The sequence below is a fragment of the Lonchura striata genome, chromosome 13, assembly GCF_050655825.1.
Source record: "Lonchura striata isolate lonStrDom1 chromosome 13, ASM5065582v1, whole genome shotgun sequence".
Taxonomy (NCBI): domain Eukaryota; kingdom Metazoa; phylum Chordata; class Aves; order Passeriformes; family Estrildidae; genus Lonchura; species Lonchura striata.
The window spans coordinates 2603411-2614982 of NC_140715.1; the positions used below are offsets into that span (position 1 = coordinate 2603411).

The following is an 11572-nucleotide window of genomic DNA, read 5'->3' on the forward strand; positions in this document are numbered from 1 at the left end:
CCGGGCTCGCCCTGCCAGGTGCTGATCAAATACCATTACATTCTATTAACAGGGAAATTCTATTCCCTGTTTTCATTTCCCTTTATAAGAGGAAACTAAGTAAATGCACTGAGCGTTATTTAATTGTTAACGCCTTGAGTCCCGTTCGGCCATCAGGGACCGGCTGCCAACGCACTCGGCAGCCACGCCGGGCTCTGCGAATTAAACCCAAACGGAATCTCGCTCTGTAGGGCCCCGGCCGCCCCCCAGTCCGGCCCCGGGCACGGCCTCGACCCGCCGCTCCGCACCGCCGTCGGGGCAGGGGCCTGGGCAGCCGCGGGCTGCGGGGACCGAGTCCCGCCTCGCAGGGTGGCCTCGGGCCGTCGGGGCCCGTGGCGGGGCGGGGCCGGGAGCAGCGGGCGGCGCGGGACGGGCCCGGAGGGGAGCGGCGCCCCCGACGTGCGGTCCCGGAGCCGCCCCCGCCCCGCGCGGGGCCATTGTTCGCGCGCCCCTGTGATGTCACCGCGGCGGCGGCGGCCCCCGCGCCCGGGCGCGAGGCCGGTGCGGGGCGGCGGCAGCCAATGGGCGCGCGGAGGGCGGGCGGCGGCGGCCAATGGCGGCGGCGGGGGCGCACGCGGCGCGGGGCGCGCGGCGGCCCCCGGGCGGTGACGGGGCGGCGCGCGCGCGCTCCGCAAAGTTTGGTGTCGGCGGCGGGGCCGGCCGGGCCGCGAGCGCAGCGCGAGCGGCGGCGCCTCCACAGCGGCGCGAGGGCGGCGGTGGCGGAGGATGGACCCGCCGAGGATGGACCCGCCGGGGCCGGCGCAGGGCCAGCACCAGCACGAGCCCATCAGCTTCGGCATCGACCAGATCCTCAACAGCCCCGAGCAGGAGAGCGCTCCCCCGCCGCCCCCACGGGGCCCCGACGGCGCGACCTTCCTGGGCGGCCCCGGCGGCCGCGGCGGTGCGCCCTACCCGGCCCTGCCGGCGCCCTTCCCGGCCATCGCCGCGCCCTTCGAGGACTCGGGATCGTACAGTGTGAACCTCAGCCTGGCCCCGGCCGGCGTGATCCGGGTGCCGGCGCACAGGCCCATCCCCGGGGCCGTGCCGCCGCCCATCTCCAGCGCCATCCCGGCCATGCCTGCCGTGCCCAGCCTGGGCAGCCTCAACTTCCCCTGGATGGAGAGCAGCAGGCGCTTCGTCAAGGACAGGTTCACAGGTAAGGCGCCGGGGCGGAGCGCGCGAGCTGGCTCCCGACAACGAACGGAAGGGCCAATAAAAAATACAAAACGAAATAATAACAGTAAGGCGAGTAAGAATAAAAGCAAAGGCGGTCGCTGGATGCTTCCCTCCCCCGCGCTCGCAGCGAGCCGAAAAATCGCTCTCCTCACGGCGTGGATAGCGCGGAGTGCCCCGGGGGGCGGCCGGGCCCCGTTCGTCTCCGCAGCTCTTCGACGAGAGGTGGAAGCGGGACCCCGGGGAGCCGCGGTCCCTCCGGGGGCCGGCGGGGCGCGGGCGGCCGGCGGGCAGAGCGGCGGCCCCGGGGGGGGCGGCCGGCACCGTGCGGGCGCGGGGCTGACCCCTGTGCTTCCCCCTCGGGCAGCGGCGGCGGCACTGACGCCCTTCACGGTGACACGGCGGATCGGGCATCCCTACCAGAACCGGACTCCACCGAAGCGCAAGAAACCGCGGACATCCTTCTCCCGGGTGCAGATCTGCGAGCTGGAGAAGCGATTCCATCGGCAGAAGTACCTGGCCTCGGCCGAGCGCGCTGCCCTCGCCAAGACCCTCAAGATGACGGACGCCCAGGTGAAGACCTGGTTCCAGAACCGGCGCACCAAGTGGCGGTGAGTCCCGTGCCCCCGGAGCCGCCCCGTCCTGCTGCCGCCCCCGGCGGTGTCCCCCGCCCGCCGCCCTATGAATCCCGCTCCGGCCGGCATCGCCCCCATTGCCAGCTCCTGGCAGGCAAACCGTTGGGGGTGATTTTTTATTATTATACTATCATAATTATCATTGGTTTTATCTTTATATATTTCCTTTTCAACAGTCCCCCATTCGGAAAACGAGGGATTATTAGGAAAAACGAGGGATTATTCAAAATAACGGGGAATTTTTTTAAGAAACGGGGAAACAATCTGAAAAAAAAATCGGGGGAATGTTGGGAGAAAAAGGGGTAACATTTGGAAACGGGATTACTGGGAAACGGCGGGTTTCCAGGCTCTTCCCACCGCCCACAGTCCCTCGTAGGCGTTCAAGCGGTGGGCGCCCGCCTGGCGGTGCCTGGCCCCAGAAGGACGCGCCGGTCGCCCTGCTTAGTTCCCACGATCGCCGGCCCGGCTCCGGTCCCGGGCCGGCCGCTCCCCGCGGAGTCCCGGGCGGAGCGTGCCCCGTGTCCGGGCGCGGGCTGAGCGTGTCCCCCGGCAGGCGGCAGACGGCGGAGGAGCGGGAGGCCGAGCGGCAGCAGGCGAGCCGGCTGATGCTGCAGCTGCAGCACGACGCCTTCCAGAAGTCGCTGAACGAGTCGATCCAGCCCGACCCGCTGTGCCTGCACAACTCGTCGCTGTTCGCACTGCAGAACCTACAGCCCTGGGAGGAGGAGAGCGCCAAGATCCCCCCGGTCACCTCCCTCGTCTGAACCCGGCAGACGGGGCACTCAGCGGACTGGCCCGCGGAGCGCGGCCGGCGGCTCCCCCTGCCCCGGGGCCGCGGCTCCCCCGATGGGGCGGGTGGCGGGGCGGCGAGTGGCGCCAGCGGGGCTGACACCGGGATCGGGTCCGACCGGAGCCGGGCCCGGAGCTGCTTCCCCGAGGCCGGCGCGGAGAGGAGCCGCTTGTATATTTGTGTCGATGTTCCACTAGGAAAGGAAATATGTCACTTTTTGTAAGAAGTGTTAATACTTTAATTTATTTATGCATCGAGATTTTGGGCACTATTAATATGGAATTATATAAAACCTCGATTATTTATATCGAAATCTGAACATAGGTATTTTGTGTTGGCTTTGGAACAAAAGGCTATTTTTTTTCCTGTTCTGAGGATAGTGTAAAGAAAAAAATACCTCCCTATCACTTAGCGGAAGGGACTCGGTGGAGCCGGTGATGACTCATTAGCTTCGGAAACCCTGTTAAACTGAAAAGCGGTAGCTCTCATCTGTCCCAGGTGAAGTTAATGTCAACTGTAATTTATTCACCGTAGTAATAAGGGCTCCTTCCAGGCACCACACGCCGTTCTGTCCTCACCTTCCCAGCCGATGAGCTTTAGCGCCCCAAAAGAGCGCTCGCTCCCTGCGCCACCGGCTCTCGAGAAAGCGCCTTATGTTTCATAATAAAGAAGATTTGGGGTTGACACAGACTATGTATAATACTTTGTACTTGCCGAGACGTGTAAATAAACGTTTTCTTTACAAATGTCTCTCTGCCCTCTGCCTGCCGTCGCGCCGAGGAGAGCCGAGCCGGCCGGGCCGGGCGCTGCGGGCCGGGTGGTGGCTGGCGGCCGCCGCAGAGCCTCGGCTGACACGGAGGAGAGAAGCCGAAACAGGGGCGGCAGAGGACCGGGGACTGGAGCCAGGACGGCAGGCGGACTCGGAGCGGGGCTGCGGGGCCGGCGCAGCTGTGCGCGGTGATGCCGCTCTCCGCCGGTGCCGGGGGAAGAGGCCGGGAGCGATCCCGGCTCTAGGATACGGCCGGCAGCTCTGCGTGGGAGCCAGGGGTGGCCGGGCGGGGCGAGCGCGGGGCCATCGACCCCGGAGCAGGTGCTGGTGCAGGCCCCGCCGGTCCTCCGTAGTTTCTCCCCATCAGCTACGCGGTCCCGACGCGCCGGCCGGCAGCGCCCGGTGGTTTTCGTTTTGCTGCCTTTTCTGCGCGCAACGCGCCGGCAGCGGGACGGCTGCGGCCGAGGCTCCGGTGCTCGCCCCCAGCACCGTTGTGCAGGAGGATTTTTAAGAACAACCTCCCGTAGTTCTCGGGCCCGGGTGCCCTGGTTTCCAACAACGGGAGAAGCTGCAAAACTGACATTTTTAGAAAGCAGCCACGACCAGGCGGGTTTCCCCCGGCCACGGGTAGGAGCCGGCGCTCTCGTGGCCGCGTTCCCGGGAGCGGGGCTCTGCCGCTGCCTCGGCCGCAGCCCGGCCCCGGTCACGGGGAGGCTGCGGGAGTGCAACGCCGCTCCCGGGCTCGCCGGCCCCGGCCCCGGCTGCGGCGCAGGGCAGTTAAGGGCCAGGCAGCCATGCAGGGCGAGGGATGGAGAAAATATTTCCCTGACTGGTTCTTTCCTCAGTGGTACCAGGGCACGGGCTCCGGTCGATTTGGTTTGTCGGGGGCAGGCTGTGGAGGGCCCACGGCAAGGCCAAATCCAGTCACACCAGGATGATGGTGCTGGGGCCGACCGTTTCCATTCACCAGCCAGAATGTGCAGCCTAAGCTGAAACACCGATCGAGGGGAGATCTCTGGCGGGGAAGAAAGAAAAAACAACGGGGAGATCTATACCGGGCGGCGGAGCGCGAGGGATCGCCGCACTCCGGTCCTCTGTTCCAGCCGCTCCCCGCCACTGCTACGCCCCAGCCCCAGCCCAGCCCCGTTAGGTGCATTCGTTATCCCGCCGCCCTTCGCCGCGCGGCGATGCAGGGGCTGCCGGCCCTCGGCCTTCCCTCCGCATCAGCACCCAATGCGGGGCACAGAAAGAGAGAGCCCCCCGGTATCGTGCACAGAACAGCCCCGAGAAACCCCAGTGTCAGTGAAAGCGGGGAAGAATCCAGCTCTGAACGGGGATGGAATACACGGCACACATATTCACATGTGTATTTGTGTCGCGTTCTGTTTGCACCGTCGAACATGTGTAAAGTGGCTTTTGTTCAATACATCGTTGTTCTTTAACTGATCGAACACCCCCTAACTACAAGCCTCTAAGTTCCCGATTTCCCTGCAGTTTTCCCAAGCTGCTGTAAGCCCAGCAGCAGTGTATTTGCAGAGAACAAAACGCTGCTGTGCTCTTCAGGAACCGGCTTTGTGACGGGCGAGGATCCTGCTTACAGCCCTGTAATGAGCGCCAGTGCCAGTTGGGTCCGAGCTCGGCAGGGACAGCCCAGGAGGTCCCCTCGCCACTGCTGCCCGTGGGCTGTGCCACAGGCAGCGAGATTGAGCTTCAGGGTACCCCAATTTGTCAAAGGTTTTCATAAATCACAACCAAACTTCCATTTCAACCATCTGAATAGTCATCAAATAGCGGGATTTATGTCCCGGGAGCTGCCTTGGGCTTGCTGATGTCTGTGGCTGGTGTCTTTGTTCCCGATGAGCTGTCTCGAGGTGCATTTTGAGCTGTGCTGAGGACGAGGGACACAGGCTGCCTCGTGCATCCCTGTCTTGTACGACAAGAGTGCATGGGTGGTACAGGGGCTCCACGTGGGTCGTACTGAAGGGGAGGGTGGGGGTTACTTCCAATTTCTCTGCCCAGTTAATCCAGTGTTTACAGGAGCCTCAGGGAAACAACAGTTGGAATAAACACAGGGTATTTATCCCTGTGGATGAGAGCAGTGTTCCCTGCCAGCCTGGTTCAGGTGAGACAGGATTGTCTGGCAGTCCCTGCTGTGTCTCTCTGAAGGTCTGTCAACAGAGAGAGAGAGATACCTGAAGGGACCTGCACAGACTTTAGGCCCTACCAGCTTGAGCTTTTTCATTCCAGGAATTGTAACTGTGGAGCATGTGGGTGCCCGGTGGAGGAGAGGACACATTTTTGGGCTGGGTTTTGATCTGATCCTGTTGATTGTCCTGTCCACGTTTTGCACTTGGGCTGTGGGGTGGACAGCTTAATCGAGCTGTTGTGTACAGCCAGCTGTTTGACTTCCCAATTTCTGAAACACCCTTCTGGCAGCACAGGCCCTGGCTAGCTGTGGGGGAGCATGGTTTATCTCTCACTCCCCCACTCATCACGAAATGCTCGTTTACATCCGTGGGAAACTCCTTAAAGCACTCCAGTCAGCCGAGGAAGAGATCAGTGGTGTGCAGGCAGAGGGAGGGCAGCAGAAGCTCCTGCAGCTATACCGCAGCATGGCTGTTTCAGGGGGAGTCATTTAAGTGTAGGCAGTGAAAGTCGTGATGGAGATGTAGTCTGAGAGTGCTGAAGATGCTGCACATCCCATCAAGCTGAGTTTTAATCTGTTGATGCTTGATGCTGCTATGAAATTGATAATTCTTAGCATTTGGATGATCTTTCCCAAGCAGTCTTAAATCTGCGAGTGAAATACCTCTGTGAATTTATGTTTTGTAAAGCCCATGCTATATACCCAAATTCTTTTGTTCAGAAGTTTTAAGCTCAGAAAAACTTTATTGAACAAGGATGGAAAAATGGAATGAGAATTAAGGATTATTGAACTGTCAGTGGGACTTAATTTTGGGCAGCTGGTTTTCCAAGCTTTGCTTAATTGTTTGTGTGAAAGATCTCCCAGGAAGGGCTGAGCAGCTCTGTGGGTGGATGCAGAAGGCAGAGCTCGGCATAACTGGAGGAACACCAACATCTCAGAGCTCCTCCTGCCTTTGCCTTGAGCCCCAGCCCAAAGCAGCCCCTGTTCCATGCCCTCATGCACAAACCCTCAGGATAAAAATGGCTCCACAATTTGCCTCTCTAAGCATTATTTTGTGCCCAGGGTATTAGATGTTACAAAGTAATGCGTGGTGATCAAATCTGTATAGGCAATTCTTTTCCTAAATGGGCCCTAAAATCAATGGGTTATTAGCTCTCCTCCACTCCGTGATGAAAGCCTGGTCCTGTTAAACATGCAAACTACACAATATTCAATGCTTTGGTTTAAAAAAATGTTTTGCTCAGCTAGGTCATAATTTAGCTCATTTATAGCTGACATAAATAATACTGAGATTTACACCACACCTCTGAACTTTACTCGAAGCATGTATTTCTTCACCAAAATCATCCCCACTGCTGAGGAGTAATAATTTAAGGGCTATGACTCCCCAGGTGAGCACTTGCTCTTGAAGCTGTTCCTCCTCAGTCAGTAGATTCCTTCCTTATGTGCTGCCTGAGGTGGACCAGGTAGACGAAGTATTTCCTTCTGTGCAGGTGGGCATTTTTTGAGGAAGAGGTATTTCCTTGGTTTAGGATATTTGGAGCATTTCCCTTCAATGCCATGTGTTTTCCCTTGCCCAGTCTTTTAAGCTCCTATCTTTTTCCTGACTCAGCAGCAAAATAAATATTTCTACTTGGTGCCTACTTGTTTTTTGCCTCCTGTAGGCACCCAGGTGGCTTTGATGGGCAGAGCTATAGTGCACTTTGTGGCAGTGTGGCACCTATGCTTTTCTCCTCTTTTAGAGGGGGTCTCAGCATTTCTAGACATTTCAGATATCTTAAAAATCTGTTGTTAAGGTCAGAGCGGTAATGGTATTTAGATAAATACTCCCATGAATTTAAGGATAAGAAATAAAATAGTCTTCCCAGATCATTGTGACAAAATAAACCAGCTGCCTGAAGGCATCTCTGCATCGTGCATTGTCCATGTGTCCTTTGCAGGCTGTGCCCAGAGCTGGAAATGCTGGGTGTGCCAAGCAGAGACACTTTGAGAGGCATCTGTGCTCTTCAGGCAGCACAGATGGAAGTTTCCACACTTCTGCAGGAGGGGTGTGAGCTGTGCTCCACCTCAGCCTCACAAACTGTGTGATCACAGAATCATGGAATGGTTTGTGTTGGAAGGGACCTTAAAACTTATCCTGTTCCACCCTCTGCCATGGGCAGGACACCTTTCATAGTCCAAACTACTCCAAGCCCTGTCCAGCCTTGAACATTTTGGTGTAGGTGATGTTGGGTGTCCACCAACTGTTCTTCCCTCAGCAAGCCTGAGCTTGCTGGGGTGCTGGAGTTGGGCAGGTTCTAAACACCCTCACAAGCTCAGACCTTAGGCCATTTTTCAAAAGATAAAAGTAAAGCAAATAGCAAAATCTGCATGTGGAAAGTGGACTCTAAAGATCTCCCAGTAACATCTGCAGTATCTATACAGACATCAAGGATACTCTGCTTGTCCTTGAAGAATGTTCTGAGCTGAGCCTGCAAGTATTTATCTCCTGGGAGTTCAAAGGAGTGATTTTGCACCTCTGTGGAGGATGTCCCACTTCCACGTGAAGAGGCAGAGAGAACAGGACCTTTCTTATTACCAGCATGTGCAGTTTGCTGGGTCCTCCTCCGCTGCTCTGCCCAGTGGCTGGACCACAAGAATCAGACCCCCCTGTACCTCAACCTAGTTTGGGCCAGTTTGCTGGAATGATGGGTGGGAGAAAATCGCCCTGTCTCCAGCTCTGCTGCACATCTGAGCTCCCTGAACGAATCTCTGCAGCTCATCAGGTAGTTCTGGATGGTGCACGTTGGCAGTGAGATACGTTTTGCTCTCTGCTATGACCAGATTTCTTCATGAACTAATCCAAGTAGGAAGAAGTGCCATGGTAAATTGGTATGAGCCCTGTGGCCAGGTGAAAGTCTTCACGTTTAACAGGAGGTTGGACTGTCTGGTCCATCATCTGTGTGCCTGAACCTCCACCTCTTTGCTCAGGTGAATCTGCATTCTTATATTTCCTAATAGGGATACCATGATCTCATTGCCTTGGTTTTCTTATCTCTCATCTTTGGACTGAGTAGCAGCTGGACAGCAGGGATAAATTCATACCATGGCTTGCCTACAGAAGTACTAGGCTTCCTCAATCTTTTGAAAACAGAAGGCCATCAACCCTGCCAGACTCCTTAAATGACTTAAACCCAATGCCCCAAGTGTTCCAGAATGCCCATATGATCCCATTAATTTGGCATCCAGTATATGCTGCATTATACATACCGACTTCCATTGGCACATGCCACATCCAATCCATTAGTTGTGCACAAATGCACTTAAGTTTTTTATTGCTCTTAGTTTTGTGTCATCAGCAAAGAAAGGTAAAGTTGATCTTCATCTAAATCACTGACATGGATTATTGCAATTGATTACAACTAAGAAAGAGCTTTTCAAGTTTCAAAGTTATGTTTTCTTTTATTTCCCCAAGTAGTAATCTGTACTGTTTAAGTTATTGCACAAGAACTGTCTCAGTGAGAGCTGCTCATATTACATTCCTTGTTGAGAACATTTGTGTGCTAGGCTGTCGTGATTCCCCAGCTCTGTGCAGAACTTTTATTCCTTCTGGTGGCAGAAAGGCACTCGATGTTCTTCACTCAGTCCAGACAGAGAAGGAGGAAGAGGAGCATTAGCTGAAGCTAATGTTTGGGAAGTTGTATTTTAATCTATGATTTGAAAAATCCTATTTTATTCATAGTTTTAGCCACCATTCTTCCCAGGCTTAACTTCCTAATTGGACTAGTGTGTTACCCATCTCAGGACACTTGTGCCACCCAGGTATCCAGAGAGCAGCATACAAAGGAAAGATATGACTCATCTCCACAGCATTTTTCTGACCAGTGATTATGTACAACTGAAAAAAAAAAAATCAGGGTAGCTGTTAGTCTGTCTTCTCAAATCATCCTTCTTGCCCTGTGTGAGCTGCTCCATGCACTTGGGCCCTGCTTTACAGCTTGATGCCCACCAGCACTTACACTGTGCCCTGGTCAGGCAGAGACTTGCACCCAAACTAATCTTTGCACAGCTCAGGAGCCTTGTAGGAATTACGGGGTTAAAATCAACTCTGTGTTTGCGGGAGTGATCCCTCAGCTTGAATTTAAGGTGCTGAACTCCCAGGTACTTCCACAGGACAATAGGTGCCAACATGGTTCTGAAAGACCCTCTACATCTTCAGGGCAGCCTGGCAGTGCCTCTGCTCTGCTTCTCTCCACTGATTCAGGTCTCTTCAAAACTCTACATCAGCTCTAAGGGCAGAAGTTCTTAAAACATGACCCTGAAACTAAACTGAAAGACTAATTATTATTAGTTAATAAAGCTTATGGTTTATGGACTGGAGTGATAGAGAAGGCTGGCTCAGTGTGGAGCTGTTAAACACCAGGGCTGCTGGAACGGTTCAGCAGCTTTATACGAGCCAGAGGGCCAGCCCTTCAGAGGGTGTAAACCAGCAAAGATCCATTAACTTCAGTAGATTTCATCTACTTTACATCAGCTGAGGACATGACCCCAAGAACTTAATTGGTGGTATAATGTAAAGCCATTACAGTCCCTTGTTCACCCACACACACTGTTCCCATTACTGGAGATGGGATCAGCGTGTGGGGGAATGCCAGCTGCAGGTGGGCATGGCTGGTGCCAGTCCTGGGCTGCTCCCACCAGGGCTGCTGCCCTGCTAGGCTGCTCCCAGCCTCCAGGGAGCCCATGCTCTCAAGTGGAGTGGGAAACCAAAGCAAAACAGTTAATAATTAAAGAAGCCTTCAACTCCCTTGGACTGGTGGGATGGAGCAAGAGCTCCGAGGACACCTGCGAGGGCTGGGCATGTGCTGTGGGCCTCACCAGGTGGGCACCCTGCCAGGAGGGCTTGAGGCTGGAGTGGGTGGAACAGTAGCTTCTCTCATGCCATCACTGCAGATAGGTATGTCATGAACCATGGCCTGACCTGTGTTTCCCTTGGAAATCTGGAAAATAGGGAATTTTAGCACAGCTAAAATGTTTCTAGATCTGGCAAAAGGTATTCCAGGGGCAGCCTGGGATGAAGCCTCCTGACTGCAGCCCACAGGCAGAGGCTCCAGGTTGTGCTGTTCCTCCATGCCAACCCTTCTCCTGCCCCCCAGATGTGCCCAATTCTGGCTCTGGCAGTGTGAGAACCCCAGGCTTGGTCAGGGGTCTCATGTGGTGGTAAAGTCTCTCCTCCAACCCCTGCTGCCAAAGAAAAACTGCGCAGGCTCTTGTTGTTGGGTCTCAAGGCAGTTTATTGTTGGTTATCTAAAAGATTGTCTTCTCGGGCTGTGGCTGCTTGGTCAGCGGCCTGGGCAGAGGCACACACACACACAGACATCCTCCCTGTCTGCTGTCTTCTTCTCCCCCCACCCAGGGCTGCTGCTATCTTTTATATGATATACTACGTATTACATGTTTATAGTTTTCCCCCAATACCTACTACCTATATTACAAAGTGCTTTTCTACTCTAAACCAATCTGTGAGTGCCAACATCACCAAGAACATGGAGGCAAGGAAGAAGAAGGAGGAAGAACAGGATCAGCCCACTTTCCTCCATCTTAGAATTTCTGACCCCCATGAACAAAGTAAAAACCCCCCTGTACAGGTGCTAAAACCCCCCTGTACAGCAGTAAAAAAATTTCCCCTCTACTTTGTAGCTACTTCTACTATACTATCTAACCTTTTGTTACTGCTTGTTCCACCTTCAAAGTTGGTAACTCATTCCATGGCTGAAACTCAAAATCACAGCTGTTTCCAGCTGCCTGTCAGGGTCTAAAATGCTTCTGACCAAGGCCTGGAACCTCCAAAAATGTCTGAGGGACATTTTGAGTTCCAACATGGCAGCACAGGAGCACCAGAGCTGCAGACTGGGAAGAGGAAACAGTGATTCTTTCATCAAATTCCTTTTCTTATGTCTTTTATATCCTTGAAGTTGGCACATGGGCAGGCAGGTGGGTGCATCTGCAGGTTGATGTGTAGGAGATGGTTCCTTCATAGG

At 55.0% G+C, this 11572-nt stretch overlaps 1 protein-coding gene across 1 annotated transcript; it reads left to right on the forward strand.

The window, feature by feature from the left end:
• Positions 1–703: 703 nt before the first annotated feature.
• Positions 704–3380, forward strand: TLX3 (T cell leukemia homeobox 3). The gene is made up of 3 exons (XM_021540035.4): positions 704–1195; positions 1580–1823; positions 2401–3380. The coding sequence occupies exons 1-3, from the start codon at positions 766–768 to the stop codon at positions 2609–2611; spliced, it is 885 nt and encodes a 294-aa protein (XP_021395710.4). The 5' UTR covers positions 704–765; the 3' UTR covers positions 2612–3380.
• Positions 3381–11572: the final 8192 nt, after the last annotated feature.